We start from the raw sequence: 17539 nt of genomic DNA, 5'->3' as shown, positions 1-17539 counted from the left end.
CAAAGTCCAAATTCTTCTTCTTTCTTTGAAAATTCATCTTCTTCAACCCTTGATCTATTTGATGAAGTCATTGAATGTAATTTTTTTTTTCTTTTAATTTAAAAAATTGAGTTAAGTAATTGATTTGTACCAAGAAAATAAGATCTGACAATAACGAGAAGACACGAGAAATTTTTAGTAAGTCTTTAATGAAACACTCGAATCAAGGGTGACTAATCGTGATTTTTTCAAAGTTAAAGATTTTTTCAAATCATAATTTAATCGATAAATATTAAATCGTGATTGAAGTGATAACTATTAAATAGTGATTTAATCGCAAGTTTTCCCAAAAATCAAAGATTTTGTCATTATGAAAGAGTTAGGTTGGAATGACATTGAAATTGACATCGTTTCACACATTGGAGTGTACAGAACCGTAAATGCTTCTCCCTCGTATCTCAATGAAAAACATCTATGGTATCGTACACATCCATGTTAGCAATGTGTGAAACGATGTCAATTTTACTTAGGAAACTCGTTTTCTTGCCATCCTACCTAGTTGTTGATTTAACAAAGTCGATACTGTAGTTTGTTACAAGTTGCTTAGCAAGCATACAAGAAAAAAAATGAAGTTTTACTATATTTTTCAATTACTATCTAATAATTTGCTAACTTGGAAAGAGGCTAATTTGAAGACTTTTAAAAATTAAAAAAATAATAATAATAAATAAATAAATAAGAAAAGAGAGAAAAATAAGGGTAGTTTGGTAATTGTGAAGATATAAAGATAAACGCCAAAGTTAAGTTGCAAAGAACGTTAATCGACGCGTAACCGACGCTACTGTACAATGTTCAGACGCCCCCATAAGTAGTAAAATTGTTTCTACTTACTTCATCTTCAGCCAAGCCACGGCTTAACTACAGTCAAGTTTTAATCTAACCATGGTTTAAAACCCCCACCAAAAGTTACCGACGTTATTTCTTAGACAACTAGATAGGATCGGAACAGACAACAACATCTCTCTCTCTCTCTCTCTCTCTCGAGTTGCAGAACTTGACGAAAAGCTTTAATGGCGGAAGAGAAAACTTGAACAGATTGGTACTACTCTATCGATGCGTTTTCATTTCTTCTTCTTGGTACATCTTCGTTCGATCCTTTATTCTGCAAATATTTAGTTCTTTTTTTCTTTGCGTCAGTTAAGAAAAGTTCTTACTGTGTAGCTTGATGAGGAATTTTAATGGATTCTTTGAAGCTTTTGCAATTGGTTTGACCTTTGTCTTCTCTGTTTGTTCTCGTTGCAACTCTTCCTCGAGTTTTTTTAGAGAAAAATAAGATTTTTTTTTTCATTTACAGTTCTTTTTCTCTGGAATTATATTTTTTTTTCTGAGCGAATCGATGTCAGAATTCGCTGGATCCGCAGCGGTATTGGGCTTTGGTTTCGCTGAAAAATGTGTCCTTTGGTACTTTGTTGAAGTCTTCCATGGGTTTTCTTTCATTTCTGTAGTAGTTCGTACGTGTCAATATATACTCACAATCACAGAGGTTCTTGGTTTTCAGAGCTTTTCTTTTTTCTTTTTTTTTTTAAAATAATTTTAATTTTAATGATTTTTTGTTCTTAATCGGTCTAATCAGGTATTAGTGTTGAAATTTGCCCTTCTTGTTTAATTTTTGGGTCGTTTTTTTCCTGCCGATATGATTCTTTTTTATTTTAAGCATTATAAATCACTGTAGATAGATCAGATTGTTGGTTCTCTCTATCGTTTTTTAGGACTGATTTCGAGTTAATTTTTCCATTGATCAGTTCTCAAGTGGTTGTAATTGGACGCAATCTCATGGGTGTCAATTTATTTCTTTGATTTTTAATAGCTGAAAAAGTCTTCGTCTCCCCCCCCCCCCCCCCCCACACACACACCCCAAAAAAAAAAAAAAAAAATTTCTCACCATTCTATGTGATATTTTTTTTTTTTTTTTTTTTTTGATAAGTATAAAATTTTATAAAATTTTTTTTTTCTATGTGATAATTATTTTTTTTTGTTAGATTTTTTTTTTTTTTGATTGTTTGATAAATATTGAGATGTGTGAAAATATGAGAAATTTCTACTATTTTTAAAATTCTTAGGAAATTATTTCTTATCTACCTTACAGGGTCTTATAGCGAATTTGGGTTCTCTGTTTGCAGGAAACCACAAGGGTTTTAGTAGTTCCCAAGTGATATTTTGTGGGAATCCTCTGAGAAATTCAAGATAGCAAGAGTTAATTAAGTCTAGCTGGGATACAATATAATTGAGGTCCTGTTTGTGAGTTAGGGTGGATTTTGGGTGTAGCTTTGGAATAATGAACATGTTTGAAGAAATGGGTTTTTGTGGGAATCTCGATTTTCTTTCGGCTCCACCAGCGGAAGTAGATCTAGGCCGGGAAGCTGAGCCAGAGGCAACCGTGGAGGAGGACTATAGTGATGAAGAAATGGACGTCGATGAGCTAGAGAGGAGGATGTGGAGGGATCGGATGCTTTTGAGGCGACTTAAAGAACAGAACAAGGGGAAGGATGGAGTTGTTGACACAGCGAAGCAGCGACAATCGCAAGAACAGGCACGAAGGAAGAAGATGTCACGGGCTCAAGACGGGATCCTAAAATACATGCTGAAGATGATGGAGGTTTGCAAAGCTCAGGGCTTTGTTTATGGGATCATCCCAGAGAAGGGGAAACCCGTGAGTGGGGCTTCCGATAATCTTCGAGCTTGGTGGAAGGAGAAGGTCCGATTTGATCGTAATGGGCCCGCTGCGATTGCCAAGTACCAAGCAGATCATGCCATCCCAGGAACAAGCCAAGATTGTAATTCAGTGGCCTCCACTCCTCACACCTTGCAAGAACTCCAAGATACCACACTTGGATCGCTCCTATCGGCTCTGATGCAGCATTGTGACCCACCCCAGAGGCGGTTCCCATTAGAGAAGGGTGTTGCCCCACCATGGTGGCCTACTAGCAATGAGGAATGGTGGCCTCAATTGGGCTTGCCGAAAGATCAAGGCCCTCCGCCCTACAAAAAGCCTCATGATCTGAAGAAGGCGTGGAAGGTCAGTGTCCTCACAGCTGTTATCAAGCATATGTCGCCCGATATTACTAAGATTCGCAAACTTGTGAGGCAGTCAAAGTGCTTGCAGGACAAAATGACGGCCAAGGAGAGCGCCACTTGGTTAGCCATCATTAATCAAGAGGAGGCCTTGTCTCGAAAGCTCTATCCCGAGAGCTGCCCACCAATGTCGTCAGTCGGTGGGAGTGGATCTTTTTCCATGTGCGATGGGAGCGAGTATGATGTTGACGGGGTTGAAGATGATGCTAATATTGAAGTAATGGAATGCAAGCCCCGGGATATCAATTTGTTCAATTCGGGTATGGGGGAAATGAAGGAGAGGTTACTGGTTCAACCGCCACATGTTGCTCCGATCAAGGGAGAGGTTATGAATACTGATTTCATCAGGAAGAGGAAGCCATCTGATGAGCCAGACATGGTAATGGAACAAAATATCTATACTTGCGAGTACCCTCGGTGCCCATACAGCGATTATGGCTTCGGTTTTCTTGACAGGACTTCAAGGAACAATCACCAATTAAGTTGCCCATATCGAAGTCCTTCTCCGGGGTTTGGAATCTCAGCAAACTTCCATATTAACGAAGAGAAACCATCGGTCTTCTCCTCATTGCCCTTTGTGCAACCCAAACAGGTGGCACCAACGCAAAATCCAAGCCCCCCACCATCTTTTAATCTATCAGGACTTGGACTCCCTGAGGATGGACAGAAGATGATAAGTGATCTTATGTCGTTTTACGATTCTAATCTTCAGCACAAGGACTCAAACTCAAACCCTGCAGCAGCTGTGGAAGATAAGAAGTATTTGCAGCCAAAGATTCAATTTAATGAGAACTTTAATGGGCAAGGGGTTGTAATGGGAGGTAACATCTTTGAAGAAGCCACCATACCCATTAATCAAACAGTGTACCCAAGAGAGGAAATTCAGTTTGATCAGCATAATAAGGTGTTTGATTCGCTATTTGAGAGCCATCCTAGTGAAATTCCTGCCGACTTCAGATTTGGATCTCCATTCAACTTGACCTCGGTCGATTATACAGAGTTTCTACCAAGAGGAACGACGGAAATGCTGTCGAAACAGGAAAGTTCAGTATGGTACATGTGAAGATGATTAAAACAATTGTCTGAGCTCCATTGCAGTATATTCTTGGAGGTAGTGGTTTGCATTAGTTAATATGGGGTTTTATTGATAAGGGTCTTGTTTTCTTCAGACTTGAAACTCTTTGGTGTAGGATTTTTAGGGGTTTGCTTTCATTGCAGGTTTGAAAATGGATGGAAAAGTGGGGGAGGCGTCCGATCTCGATCCTGTTTTTGAAAAGCTTTTATAGACTTTAGGTGCTGCAAAAACTTCTATATATATATATATTGTGTGTCAAAGTTAAATTACAAAAATGTAGTTGTTTAATTAAACATGTTCAGTATGGTGTGTATTGTGTTATGCTTGTTTACTTTGTGTTTGTTTCGTTGGCCCTCTTATGGTGTCAAAGCTCTGCATATATTTATGAATAATTATGGTTGGATCTGATTATCATGTTTTGCTTCTGAATTGAGATGCTATACTTTGCATATGTAGTTACTCTTTGTTTACTTCCTTCTTTCTAAAATTTATACTTTTTTGTATTTGTGGTTAATGTAGAAAGACACGAAACCTTTAGGAGGGTCTGTATGATTGCATCTGAAAATACAGGACAATGGTTTAATAGGAAATTTATTTATTTTCTCATCAAGACCTTCAAAAAAGAAAAAGAAAAAAAAAATCTCTTTATGACATTGTCCTTGGTGCATACCTGCATACATTTTCAGAACCATATTTGCAGAAAATTGATTTTGTGAGTAATAGCAGCTCCAACCTTTACTTATTACACCCTAATTTCTTGAATTATTTAGCACAATCCAATTAAATATCAAAACACACCATAAAAACATTACATAGGTTTTGGCTCAAATTATTTTCTCAACATTACAAAATCTTATTACACTCAGTTCAAAAAATTTCAGTAGTTTACAAATATGATTAGGTTCATAAAATCTTAAATCCCAACAAATAGAAATCTAATCAAAAAAGAAAAAAAAAAAACTTTGTAAAATAATCAAAATAGCAAAGATAATATAATCGCACAAAATACAAGGATTTACGTGATTTAGTAGTGTATTCACATCCACGGAACAAAGTAAGAACAATCATTATTTTCTTATAAATTTTATAATCTTAGAGAGATTTCTTTATATAACAGAGTTACCAAAATATGTAGAACTCTCCAAAACAAAAATCTCTTCAAAAATAAAAATTTTTGAAAAAAAATATTACATGATTGCCTTTTTTGTACTCTTTAAAAAATTGGATACAAAACATTTACTGCAACAAGTGCTTCAATTGGTATCCCAACTTTTACTGATTCTAAACCATTTACATATTTTCTGTCCCCAACCCTTTGTTGGGCCAAAAACTTGACTGACAAGACTAGAGCCGACCCAATTGGATGATTCATGGAAGTATCTATTTCAATGGAAAAAGAATTGAATAATGGATGGCAACAGCATGAGAGAGAGAGAAAAAAAGAAAGAAAAAAAGTAGCAGGCGAGGTGGTCAAATAGTTTCCTCACGGGAGTTGGGTTGGCGTGGAAAGCGAAATCTCACACTCACTTTGATGGGTTCTCTATGGTGGATAAGAAGCCACAACCCACAGATGTCTTTTGTATTGTACTGTAATGTGGATAAAGATGACACACACGCACGACACAGCCACAAAGACCAAGACAAGTGTGAATTACTCCAAAATATCCTGAGGCTTTATTATCATATTTTAGTTGAAGAGTCTAGTGGGGCTTTCAAATATCAAACATCTTTATCAAATATGTGGAAAGTCAAGTCCTCAGACGCCAGATTTGAATGGACCTCAATAATTTACTAGCTTTTATTTTTCTAACATTTATATCTATATATTATAGAGGAAGGAATTGAACAAAAATAAACAAAAATAAAAAATGGATCATTTATGGATAAAATCTAGTCTTTGGTGAATATCTAACATATATTCATTCCTTTTCAAATAGATGATGTACCCCTTGACAGCTTGACCATAGTTATTCCAAACGAGATTAACTGAAAATTAACTCTTTTCTTGTCTAAAATTTTTCTTCATTTTCAACCTTAGGTTTTGGATAGAAAATCAAGAGCTTTTAGGGGGAGGGGGGATATATTTTTTAGACTCGTGCTAGAGTGACCTCAAGTTAGAATCTCATATCGCACTTCTTGACGTGAAAGCGGATAGGAACCATGGATACTTTTTCGCTCATATCTCAATGAAAAACATTTATGATTCCCATATACTTTCATGTCAAGAAATGTGATATGAGGTTCCAATGTGAGGTCACTTCAGCATTGTTCTATTTTTTAACATAAAGATTGAAGATAATAGCTCCTTAGAAAGAGAGGAATGGTAAGGTGATCCATGGCAAAGAGAAGTCTATCCAAGAAGTAATTCTGGATAATTTGGGTTGGCTCTTCCATCAAAGCAAACCAAGCAAGGAGTTTGCAAGGGTGTTCCTTGAAAATTTTGTTTTTAGGTGGGATGTTTTGTGCCTTGTGTAGTAACAGTTGGACTTGTTGTTTTCTTTAGTTTTTAGTTTTGTCTTCTCATCTTCATGTACTTGGGGCCAACCTCGGTCTCTTTTATCAATAATTTTTTTATATTTATAAAAAAAAAAAAGTAATAATAATCAAGTGATTGTGATAGGTAGAAGAAGGGGGTAGTTAGGTCATACCATATCAATCTATTACCAAAGACCATGGTCAAGGCTTATTCTCTATTTCTCTCACAAATCATGGAGGCATAATGACAAAAGAGGGGTTCAAGAATAATTTGACAAGTGCAAATTTCTAAACCTCTCGAAAGAGTCGTGATGAATCCATGCTGTAAATCATACAAGATCTGTATGCGGTTGACGTGACAAGGGCACAAAATCATAGATCTTTTTCTTCAGGACACACAAGAAAAAAGATACCTGATTTTGTACCTTTACCACATCAACAATGTACAGACCACGTATGATTTACTGCTTGCATTCATCATTAGCCCTCTCCAAACCATACAAGTTCACGGTGAATCCATGCAAAGGGTTTGATTATAATATGCTAAATTCTAAATATACAAATGGAACCTAACCATATATATCTTTTCAATTATATATTTCAAATCATCCACACTTTAACAGTAATATTTTTTTAAGTATGAAAGATGTATTTTATATATTAGATGACAAATAACACTTAAAAAGAATGATTTTTTTACAAAGTCATCGATTAAATTATGATTAATTGTGATTTTTTGAAAAAAAAAAAAAAACATGATTTAATCGTTGATGTTTGTCACTATGCATGAAGGTCAAGGGGCGTCTATCATAAGTTTAGAAATAGGGGTGGGGAGGGGGGATACTAAGATTTGTAGGGGTTTTGTTCTAAATAACCAAAAAATAGAAAGGTCTTTTTCAGTGCCACTCGTGTCGAAATAGCCAAGAAAGGTCCAAATACAGCAGACAATCTCTAATGAATTTGGTGTCAGTTAGGTTAAAGGCCATACAGCATTGTCACGAGTATGGGTGGGTCCCACTTACTCTCACCTCCCAGTAGTTGCTTTGCAAGTTGCAACCATGGGTTCAAAAATCGGATTTTGGAAACGGATCCGTGGATTCCGAGTCCTGGTTTGGATCAGCCGAGTCAATCCTTTTCCCTCATTCCATATTATAGATTGGGTTTAATAAATGTTATGAGGTACGATCACAAAAATCTTATTTATACAACAACAACAAAATGTTATATAACCTCATCTACTGTCAAAAAGACCTCGAGATTTGTTACGAATCTCAAGGACTTGTTTTACGCATCTCATGGTCTTTTTTTATGGTGGATGGGGCTTAGAAATGCCTTTTTAATTTCCTCACTATTACGGTAAGGCTAGTCAGACTCACACACACACACACTTTTTTCGAGGCCGAGCGAAAATCTTTTGATCATAATAGCATCCATTTCAAACTAAATGGGAACAAGAAACATTGGCTCCAATTCAATTTAGAGATTGAACTATCTTGAACGATGACTTTAGATGAGCCGCTACATTTAAGAGTCAGTGATAATATCTGAAGCTCCCCTTTGACGTACTCCCCATCATAGAACCGTAGATCAATTGCCTTGGGATACACAAGAAAAATATTTTTGATACTATATATCCTGAGGCAAATGATCTACGGTCTATGATGGGGTCGTATGTCAGAGGGGGGCGTCAGAAAATCATTATTCTACATTTAAATAGGTAGACCCCAAAACCATGATGATTAATTCCAACTCCTACGAGAGATGGAGATACTAACTCAACCCCTCTTTGAGGTACACATGCTCTGATACCATATTCCCCCATGGGCGTAACTCATTCTTGAAATCCAGGGGTTGCCCTCACTTTATACATAGCACATCCCAATAGTAACCAGGTGATATGGGAAGAACTGTGTCCTCTCCTTTTCCAAGCAAAACTTACATGGGATTCTTGTTATTTCCTTATATGTTGATGATATTATCTTTGCACACAACGATTTTGCAACCATTTCTAATCTTATCCAATCTGTGATGCAAGATTTGAGCTCCCTTCGATATATTTTGGATATCGAAGCCGTGCATTCATTCAGCCTTAGTATGTACATGACCAAGCAACACATACATGTCCTTAATCCAATTAAACAAAGCTTACATGCAAACCACCTAATTATCAAGAAAGCAGAAATATGAGTTTTTTCTTCAACTCTATAACCTCAAATAAATAGTTTTGATCCTCTTTAATTCTCTATAGCCTTCATCCAATGTGTAGTAAGTTAAATGCTTACATTTTAATAACTCCACTCCATAAGAAAAATTTATAAGACTTCAAAAGTGACAAATACCATGGTATGGTTTTTCGTTACTCCTTGCCCGTCATCCATAGCTGAATGTCGGGATTTTGAAAAATAAATAAATAGTAGGCACTGCCAGCCTTTGGCTAGTTTGCCTATACTTGCTGCAGAAGAGAATATACAAGGATAAGTGATCGAAATATTTTTAATCCAATAAATAAGAATAATAATAAATTTGAAGGAAAATCTAAGAGAAAGTGTTTAGAGCCCATAGTTTGGGACAATAAATTGCATATATAACCATAACCATTCTTGAGCCTTCTATGTTTGATGGTTACAATCATGAATCATGAATCACTCAATTGGGTTAACTTCTATCACAGCTTACCCTTTGTATGTCAGTGCAATGTACTGTACAGATTACTCAACCAACCCACATTGATTTGCGACAATCTATGCGCTTTTCTTCTCATAGGCTTCATATGTAATCAGAAAAATCATAAGGTTTCTTCCTACATGGACTTAATTATTGGTTGATACCTGATCACAGCTAGAAAAAGAAAAAAATAAATAAATTAGTTGATGATATTTTTTATTTCAATCATGTGAACTTAAATGGAATAAAAATTGAGTGTTGGAAACAAATGATGAACTCATGCTCAGACTTGGGTTAGACCTTCATTAGTTTTACATGTCGGTCTTGAACCAAACCTTTACAAGGGAGCTTAGCCTCGGAAGAAGCATTTCGAAAAACTGAAACCTCTACGTGTATGATTCAGGTGTGGTTGTTTAATGCATGTGAGGGTTGTACGACATATGATACGATGTTAGGTGTATCTATCATTGAAGGAGACAACCACATAAAGCAAAATATGAGAAAATAGAAGGCATATGCAGGGCATCCAATCCACCATAAGATGGATCCTATTGGAGATCTCCAGTTGATGGTTGTGATCATCAAATCACATTAACTTCTGAAGATGGAGATATCCTAGGTGGACCCAACCCCCTTGCATGTGCATGCTATCCAAAATGCATAAACATACTAGTTTTTTTTACCAAATATCTACTACTTGTAGGTAAGAGCTCTTCAATTTCAACTTTCATATTAGATAATCCCTTCTTTGATCTTCCTTCAAGAACCCCAACCTCTATGTCAAAAACTGCACAAACTGGTCGGTGATCAGAAAATTTCGACTCGACACGTATATAGGAAAGTTGCCTAATTCCACTTCCATGCCATAGTATTCGATCACACCTGCATTATTAAAACTACTTAGCTTTGCCATTAATATGGTTTTCACGTCAAATGAAAATAGTTTTTGATCCACACATACCATGCAGGTGTTCTCCTTTTCTTCTTTGATGTTATGGTCTCTCCAGCATAAACATCCGAATTGTTTGAGTATTTGTATGTGGGAGCAAAGTAGATCTTCCCCTCCTTCCATCCATTAAATACTCGCCCTGCATCTCTTTCAATCTTAAGCTGTCAAAAATAGGTACAAGTCTACATATCAGTGTAATGAGCAAGAGAGAAATCGAAAAGACCCAATAAGAGAAAATCAACCATAAGACAGTAATCACTATTAATATTCAAAATTTCAGATGCCTTCAAGATATAGGAGTTGTAAAATCTTAATTTCTAGAAAACCACTTATATCATCTATACTTAAAAGTCAAGGTCGAAACTTGCTCAAATAATTCGATTCATCCATGGTGGTGGTTGTGATCTGACATAACTACCTGATCTTTATTGAGAAGGGTATCCCAATCATTCTCCTCCAAAAGCTTTCGGGTTTCTGAATAACTCAAAGCAATCCGGTAATTCAAGTCCCCTAACCATATGACCCGACTGTACATTTAAAAAAAAAAAATTTGAAAAAGAAACAAAAATAAGAAGAGAGATTTAAGTGATCCACTTTACTAAAAAATTGGGGAAATTCTAAAACATTATAAAGATGCATAACTATTTAAATAGAGAAAGGAATGCTCACTCATGTTCAAGAATTTTCTCAGGAATCCAACGATTAGGAATTTTGCATATCTTTGGGAATTGGGTGTTTTTCAGTATCTCTAGAACATCGTAATTTCTTCTAAGTTCATCCCCTTCTTTCTCCCCAGAAGCCAAGTGGCTGCAGACAAAACAGAAGCTTGTATGGTACAAAGACATACTAACTGAGATACACCCCTGCAACCAAAGTCATTTGAGGATGATAAAGGTCGTTAAACCCATCAGATGTTAGAGAAGCATGAAAACGTGGTTAGGATTGCAGGAAGCATCATGCAGTTAGTTTCACGATATTCGAAATTCTGACATTAATTGATGAAAGCTTAACCCACACCCTTGAGTGGAAAAATGTAAGAAGGCCTCTTATGTGCTCCATCAAGAACAGAGGTGTAAGGTCGGGCCTTCACTTAATTCCTTTGGCAGGAAAGGGTTGGACTTTGAACTCCCCTAAGGGCATACCCTGAACTTATCTCTTTCTTCCTCTAACTTGAAGAGCTAAAGCAACCAACTTGAGGAAGCCCTTCAAGCTCACCTCGAGGTTCTTGCTTCTAGCTCGTAAAGAAAAGTTAAAATTCTTTCCCACTACCCCCTTTTTGGTAAGAGATAGTTTCCTCTCATGCTGAAATTCCTTGCATCAGATAGAAGCAAAGCAGCCCATGGAATGAATTTCAATACCATCTCCTTCTCGGTTGGCGGAGAGTCGTCTCTAGGGCAGTCAAAAGGGGGAAACTTATCTTATGAAAGATGAGTCGCCTTGTTTCAGGTGAAGAGAAGAGGGTGGTAGATAGAATGAACAATCGACAGCCATGGGAGAGGGAATCAGCTAGGAACTAACATCGTTCACTCGATGGGAGAAGATACCAATCAAAAATTCAATATTTTTACTTTTTAGTGGTATTAGGCACTCATCATTTGGTTTTTATTTTTCGATTGACAGATATCATCATATTTGGCTCAAAAACTTCCCATTCAAGCATATAAGAATCAAATCAACTGTTACCTTATTTCCAAGCCAGCCCATGATCCCGCGCCCAATGCAGGAGAGCCTCAAGTGACCTATGTGTTGAACGAGCTCCTTTTTTGCCCAAATACTAACGAAGATTCCCACCATTTGCTTGCTTGCTATAAGGCTATATTTAAGCTGGTCAATGTTCGTCATCAAGAAATTATTTGAACCCTCATCCTCTTCTGAAGAAGATTCCTCCTCACTAACATATGCCTGTTGGCAATTAAAACATGACTCCTTACTATTCTTCCTTTCCAGATCAGAAGGGCAGTTGCAAGTCTTGAGCCGCCTTCCTCTCTCTGTCTTGAAATTCTTACTGACTGTCTTGAGGGAAGGCTTATGAAAAAACAGTAAGCTACTAGTGGGCTTTGAGTCTATAGAAACGAAGGATTTTGTGCTGGAAGATTGGGAAGTGATCGACACGTTAAAGCCAGATGTGGTCTTTGGAGTGTTGGACTTGCCAACTCCTAGAGGTTTATTCAACGCTTGGTTGATTAGAGCTAGCCATTTCGCTGCAGGCTCATTGTCTTCTATAACTAGTACATTTCCAGCATTCAAGGGGACTATTTCCTGAAAACTGATAGTGTTCAAAAACCAAATAAATAAAAGAAATATTGCAATCTAAGAAATTGTTGAAATATCCATGATTTTACACAATTCTTCAAGTATAAACAAAAAATTTGAAAAGTGAAGGGAAGGGAATTTAATTTACACCTACTAAAATCAAAGGTTTATCAATTTTCGAAACTTAAAACAAATTAAAGGTTTATTCAATCTGTTTGCATGTTATTATAAAATACATATTTTTAAAAGGAGAAAAGAAACATAGTATAATATACAAATTTGTAGGTGAATCTTGAGAGAGAGAAAAAATTCATACCCCAAAACATATATGTCTGATTCTTCTTCTACTCGAAGAAGATGGTCAAGATTCAATCCCCTATGAGGAGGTTTTCCTCCTACATTCCATGTTGCTACAAAAACCCTAGAAAAAAACAAACAGGAAGAAAAAGAAACACCCGAAAAAGATTGGTGGAAAGTGTAAGAAAAAAATTAAGGAAAGAACATCAAAAGGGGAGGATTGAAAAAATTGACATAGTCAGAGTACCGGATGGATTGAATGTCTAAAACATTTGACATCGAAGATTCCATGCCACAGAAATTCAATTCCCCAAGCCTCGAAGTAGTATGAGTATCTGAATTAGGAATGAAAAATAAATAAATAAACAAAAGAAAAGAAAAATAGCATGGAGAAGATGATTAAAACCTATTTGATTGATCAGTTTACCTGAAAAGTTTTTCTTGAGGACTGAAGATGTGTCTGAGAAAGTTAAGTCCCTTTCAAGCTCTACTGTTAATGATTGGCAGTAAGCTTAAGATTAAAATCAGAATATATGTAGAGGAGAAGATTGGGAAGAATCGAGAAAAAAAAAAAAAGTATAACAAATAATGTGGTAGCATATTCTATTCTTGCATACTAAGTCATATTACATGGCCTAAAGGTTGACCATAACTTCCTTTTATGTTCCTTTCCCATATGTTTTCTTCTAGATAGGAAGTAATCCATGTCTTATCTTCTTCAAGTTTCTTGGTGGATTTTTATTACTCTCTTCAAGATCGAATAAAAGCAAAGAAAATTACCACCCATAAAGGAGGGTAGTAACTTCAGTTCAAGATAACAAAATTGGGACCAGTTTTGCTGTTATAATGTCAAAATCAATCTTTATTTCATATAAGCTAAGTCCCAAACGAGTTCGGTAAGATGCCGTGGTCCTGTCTGTACTTCGACAATAGACCTCCTTTTCTACCATTAAATCAGTAAATTTTCATCACTTTAGATAAATCTAGTATGGTTTTGGTTAAATTTATATAGGAAGAAAAAAAAACGGAACATTTTTCAAATTCTACAATTCGTGGCAGTAAATTTATTGAAATTACATTGTCATATATCAATCACAAATACACAAGAAATATTTTGTTGGGTTTGAAAACATAGAAGAATTTGAAAACAGAGGTGACAAACTAAATACCTGAGGAATCGAAAGAAACTTCGTTCGGTGTCCTTCCTTTCTTCTCCCTCGTCGAAAAGAGTTTTGGGATGAAAAACTGAATTAACAAGAAGAACCAAAATCATGTTAAAAGAAAGGAATAATCAAAGCACATGGTCCCCTACATTTGATTCTTTTTTTAACTAGAAATGAAAGATAGAAATTAAGAGAGAAGCAGGAACACATTCAAGAAATAGAATAAAAACATAGCTACAATGACCCCACAAACCTTCTTTTTCCTGTCTTCACTTCTAAGGGTCATCTCTAAAACATCTGCTATATTATTCCTTCTTCAATCGAAATACTCCGATGGATGGAATAGATCGAGAAGTTCAAGTTTCAAATTAAAACAAATGACTCCTAACCAGAAAACTGTATTACAAAATTTAAAAGAAAATCAAGAAGAAAGCAAGAGTGATCATGAATTAGAATTTAGAATCCAATTACATATCTTATATCTTTCTCAAAATGAAAAAAATTCCAATTTGTAGACCCATATTGACCTGTTCAAATCCTCTCACAATTCACAAAGACTCAAAAACCAAAGCCCTGCAATCAAACACAAAGCACAGTCATAGATTTGAGTCAACCATCAAACAATGCATAAAAGGCACAACTACCCATCAATCAAAGAAACATAAAATCAACAAAACCCAATGAGATTTCTTGAGATAGACGACAACCCATTTCTCCAAAACATAGAAAACGAAAGAAAAAACAAAGAAGAGAACCTGAGATATTCGATATCTTAGAACTCTATGTTCTATTTTCTTCCTCTTAAACATCTGTCTAAAAAAGTTGACGTGATGAAGAGATCTCTTATAGAAAGCCTAAGTTTGTCTAAAGTAGTCAACCGTTTAGAAATATTAAACAAACAAACACCCTTTTTTGGTTCTCAAAAGTCTTGGGAAATGCCGTACTTCGTCTGTTACTCCTTGTTTTCTTCTCCAAACCAAAGAAAAAAAAAAGTGTTTTTTTTATTATTTATCTCTCTGTATCTGTTGTTTGCCGAGATGGTCCAGTGTTCCAAATGTCCCCACGAGCCGTCTCGAAAATACAAAGTACCCAACACAACAGTGGGAAGGTTTCAAAAGAAAAGATGATTCTCTGACTAACAGACAGTTCTCTTGATATCTTCTACAGATTTTGGGGTCTGGTCCTTAAACCATGAACAATCCTCCAAGTATCAAGACCCATGTTTAACTCATATCTAATACACTAGTAGACCTAGATGTCTCTCCCAAGTATACCCCCACATTAGATCATTTGGCAAGAAAATGAATAGGGGTAAATGTGTAATTTGGTATTAACTTTCTTAATTAAGGTCCCCTCCATGATCTTTGGAGTATAGTATATAGGGTTGTAATAATCTGAAGTCCCCTCAGACTAACGTCCCCCTACGTCCTCATCAACCATAGATCATTTGCATCAGGATACATAAGAAAAAGATTTATGATTATGCATATCCCAAGATAGATGATTTACGATTTTGTAATGGGAGCGTATGTCAAGGGGGGTGTCAGAAAATCATTATTCTAATATATATATTGAGCCGAGCATATGAACTATAGGTTAAATGGGGCAATGACAAATGGCTATGATTTTATTTCTAAAAAAACTATTGGAATCAAACATGAAGTGGTGTGCCAGCTTAAAAATGTAGAGGTGTGCCAGCTATTGAGAATGAAAAAAAAATGTTTTTAAAAGGGTACATGTTACCCACATTCTATGAACATCACCCTCATAAAGATATAAAGTCCACTCTAAAACTTTTTACCTGTCAAATGTAGAATTTAAGTTAAATAATGAAAAAGTGATCTGTAATTATTCAATTATTCATTAGGTTAGATATGTCAAAATGGGTTAATAATGTAAAAAATATATGTCCTACATCTATGAATCATTTATATGAGGATTTGCCTATGCCGTAGATTAAGAGAGTAAAAGAGAAAAGATGATAAAATTGGAGGAGTATTATTATTTTTTTTTTAAAGATAAGAGAAAAACTAATATATAAAATTGAAGGGGTATCTTTGAAAAATGAATAACCGAAGAAATAAAAATGAAAAATGTAAGTATTCTTAAAAAGGAAGTTAAAAATTATCCTTGACATTCGTAAGGAGATTAAATCTCAATCACTCTTTATATGGGGATTAAAAAAATAGGCTTCAACGTTGTGCTTTATTATATAGATATAAATCGATGTTTATCTGTGTCTACTAATAAAAAGAGAGTAAGACCCACTGTTATATTTTATTATATAAATTTTAATATCAAACCAACCTAAAATAAGAGAGGTGGCTCTCAACAAATAGAATAGAAGCACGAGATGGCTATTACTCCTTGGAATAATATTTTGTTGATCATGTCAAATGTAATAAATAAGGTAATGAGAAAGAATTAGGGCTATTATTCAGAAGAATAATGATATTCTGATGTCCCCCATCAGAGGATCGTAAATCATTTGCCTCATTATACGTGGAATCATAAATCTTTTTTCTTGTGTATCCCAAGATAAATGATCTACGATCAATTCTGTGATGGGGGGCATATGTCAGATTATCAGGACTCTATTTAAAATTGGGTTTCAAAACATTTGGAGGTCTGTCAACTTTTGATAGTGAAAAAGTTGCTTAACTGGATCTATGTAACCAACGTTGATCTTTTGTTGGGGTAAGCCAAACCATTTAATGTAGAGGGACCCATGTACAAATATTGCTATTTTAAGTGATAATTTTGATTAAAAGAAAGGATGTTACACTACTTGGACATGACCTTTGGTTATCAAATTGTACACATTGCACATGTGAGTCATTCCAAAAGTGGGCCATCTCTTAGATTCTATGTAGCTGTAAATATCAACCTGATTGGATTTCCCTTACCATCATAATCCAAAGATCTACTATTTGATTGAATGGTCACCATCAAATTCTCACAGAAACTGATTTTCAGCTCACATGTTATACAAAATAAATGAACATGAGCACAACTTTACTATTGGTACTGGTTTTCATCTTAAAATCTACAAAGTGATCAACTTTAAAATCAGTGTTTTAAAAATAAAAATAAAAAGTCTTGAAGATGGTTTTAAATCTCGTCCTAGACTGAGACGACTTGTCCAATACGTTTCAGTATCGTCTACCAACTAGACAGATAGACAAGTAAAACGTATTAGACAAGATTTAAAATCACGGTTTATTTTTTTCATTGTTGAACGAGACGATTCAAACGTGTCGAAAAACCTGTCTGAGATGACTCTGTCTTGTTCATGGATGAGATGAGAAATCAAAACTGGTTTTTACATCATGGTCTTGAGTGCAATAATTAATATGAATAGACATTAATAAAATTAAGAATCATGAAAGAAATTTCCTTGAATTTACCATTCAATAACTTGGTTATCAAGGAAAGCATGTTTTCCACTTGGGAATAGGGATAAGTCATTGCTAGAATTGGCATCTTTTTTTCTTGGATAAGATAATCCTCTCCCTTTGTTCCCCTTGGGGGAAAGAAGTGGATTATGTTTTT

General features: G+C 35.4%; 2 protein-coding genes across 5 annotated transcripts; one reads left to right on the top strand and one right to left on the bottom strand.

Annotated features, from left to right (window-relative positions):
* The first annotated feature begins 916 nt into the window (after positions 1 to 916).
* On the top strand, positions 917 to 4597 carry LOC147383712 (protein ETHYLENE INSENSITIVE 3-like). 2 transcript variants are annotated; one of them, XM_086425370.1, is made up of 3 exons: positions 917 to 1078; positions 2160 to 4222; positions 4330 to 4597. In XM_086425370.1, exon 2 carries the CDS (start codon positions 2315 to 2317, stop codon positions 4172 to 4174), a length of 1860 nt encoding a protein of 619 aa, XP_086281496.1. In that variant the 5' UTR covers positions 917 to 1078; positions 2160 to 2314; the 3' UTR covers positions 4175 to 4222; positions 4330 to 4597. The 2 variants fall into 2 exon arrangements, with proteins under 2 accessions (XP_086281496.1, XP_086281495.1); XM_086425369.1 differs by having other exon boundaries at positions 963 to 1116; positions 2160 to 4597.
* Positions 4598 to 8845: 4248 nt separating this feature from the next.
* Positions 8846 to 14743, bottom strand: LOC147383711 (type I inositol polyphosphate 5-phosphatase 10-like). Of its 3 annotated transcripts, XR_015172685.1 has the most exons (13): positions 14515 to 14728; positions 14241 to 14383; positions 13994 to 14069; positions 13252 to 13314; positions 13072 to 13159; positions 12844 to 12948; positions 11958 to 12540; positions 10944 to 11137; positions 10693 to 10801; positions 10287 to 10435; positions 10009 to 10207; positions 9338 to 9499; positions 8846 to 9113 (listed from the first exon to the last, which is right to left on the bottom strand). XR_015172685.1 is itself a non-coding variant. In XM_086425747.1 (12 exons), exons 2-12 carry the CDS (start codon positions 14271 to 14273, stop codon positions 9494 to 9496), a joined length of 1605 nt encoding a protein of 534 aa, XP_086281873.1. In that variant the 5' UTR covers positions 14274 to 14383; positions 14515 to 14728; the 3' UTR covers positions 9166 to 9493. The 3 variants fall into 3 exon arrangements, 2 of the variants coding, with proteins under 2 accessions (XP_086281873.1, XP_086281872.1); XM_086425747.1 differs by lacking the exon at positions 8846 to 9113 and having other exon boundaries at positions 9166 to 9499; XM_086425746.1 differs by lacking the exons at positions 8846 to 9113; positions 9338 to 9499 and having other exon boundaries at positions 9506 to 10207; positions 14515 to 14743.
* Between the last annotated feature and the right edge of the window lie 2796 nt (positions 14744 to 17539).

The sequence above is a fragment of the Akebia trifoliata genome, chromosome 15 (genome assembly GCF_017979445.1).
Source record: "Akebia trifoliata isolate Shusen 1 chromosome 15, ASM1797944v1, whole genome shotgun sequence".
Taxonomy (NCBI): domain Eukaryota; kingdom Viridiplantae; phylum Streptophyta; class Magnoliopsida; order Ranunculales; family Lardizabalaceae; genus Akebia; species Akebia trifoliata.
Note: the sequence above shows the minus strand (reverse complement) of the source record. Positions and strands in the feature narration are given on the sequence as shown.

Coding starts and splice junctions, on each gene's coding strand:
- LOC147383711 (XM_086425746.1), bottom strand. CDS start 14,273: ATGACCCTTAGAAGTGAAGACAGGAAAAAGAAG. Junction 13,315..13,993: donor AGTTTCTTTCGATTCCTCAG/GTATTTAGTTTG, acceptor AATCATTAACAG/TAGAGCTTGAAAGGGACTTA. Junction 10,208..10,286: donor AAAAGGAGAACACCTGCATG/GTATGTGTGGAT, acceptor TTAATAATGCAG/GTGTGATCGAATACTATGGC.
- LOC147383712 (XM_086425370.1), top strand. CDS start 2,315: ATGAACATGTTTGAAGAAATGGGTTTTTGTGGGAATCTCGATTTTCTT.